The 1,222-nt window shown below is 44.8% G+C and overlaps 1 protein-coding gene across 1 annotated transcript; it reads right to left on the bottom strand.

Moving 5' to 3' along the window:
• Window positions 1–603: 603 nt before the first annotated feature.
• Window positions 604–789, bottom strand: SARC_16620 (hypothetical protein; the record flags this gene model as incomplete). Its single annotated transcript, XM_014289277.1, has 1 exon — window positions 604–789. A coding segment is annotated over one exon (186 nt), but the record flags the coding sequence as incomplete, so codon positions are not given.
• Between the last annotated feature and the right edge of the window lie 433 nt (window positions 790–1,222).

Raw genomic sequence — 1,222 nt, 5'->3', positions numbered from 1 at the left:
ACACACACACACACACACACACACACATATATATATATATACTATATACTATATACTATATATATATATATATATATATATATATATATATATATATATATATATATCTGTACAGTGTATCGCAAATTTTCGTATCTGCTCGTGATTTCAAGTATAAGCACTGTGGTGAGCCACACACAGTTTAGAAGCTGGAGGTCGTTGCATAGCAATGAAACGGCCGCACTCCGCAACACAGTAGCGGCAATCACACGAGCATGCGCTTAGCCAAGACATCTATGCATACCCACACACATAACACAATCCGTTTAAGCCGTTAGATCCGCTGTTGCCATAGAATACAATAGATGGACATACGTTTCATACAGCATGCGGAGCACACCACACACCCGTGACAGTACACTATGCTCCCGCAAAAGGCCAGAGACTCCAATGGATTATACTGCAGCAGAACCCATCGAGTCCGTATGCGCACACACGCGAGCATTTGCGCGTACTTACTTTGACAATCACTACATGCCATATATATCACTTCAAAATTCACCCTCTGCATTTCAATAGAACAAGACGGTAACGATCCTCAGACATTACATTGCATATAGCGTTTTAAGTAGAATACGCACCCTCGAACGATTTCGAAGTCCCCGTGCCAGAGTCGGTCAGAGGCTCCAACGGATTCCACTGCAGCAACGCCAGCCGCACAAACGGTGCAAAGATATGGGGCGCACACTCAGACACATAAGCGTCTCGATACGCCAAGGGGTGCACGTTCTTCCAGTGCTGCAGTTTGTTCTGTATTTGGGGGCAAGGGTGTGTTGATTAGATTTGTTAAGCTATCCAGTGCTGCAGGTTGTTCTGTATTTGAGGAGAGGGGTGTGTTGATTGGATGTGATATGCAATCCAGTGCTGCAGGTTGTTCGGTATTTAAGGGGAGGGGTGTGTTGATTAGATGTGATATGCAATCCAGTGCTGCAGGTTGTTCGGTACTTAAGGGGAGGGGTGTGTTGATTAGATATGTTATGCTATCTAGTGCTGCAGGTTGTTCTGTATTTAAGGGGATGGGTGTGTTGATTAGATGTGTTATACTATCCAGTGCTGCAGGCTGTTCGGTATTTGAGGAGAGGGGTGTGTTGATTGGATGTGTTCTGCTATCCAGTGCTGCAGGTTGTTCGGTATTTGAGGAGAGGGGTGTGTTGATTGGATGTGTTATGCTATCCAGTGCTGG

Source organism: Sphaeroforma arctica (genome assembly GCF_001186125.1).
Source record: "Sphaeroforma arctica JP610 unplaced genomic scaffold supercont1.8517, whole genome shotgun sequence".
Classification (NCBI taxonomy): Eukaryota; class Ichthyosporea; order Ichthyophonida; genus Sphaeroforma; species Sphaeroforma arctica.
This window is presented reverse-complemented; position numbering and strand designations above follow the sequence as displayed.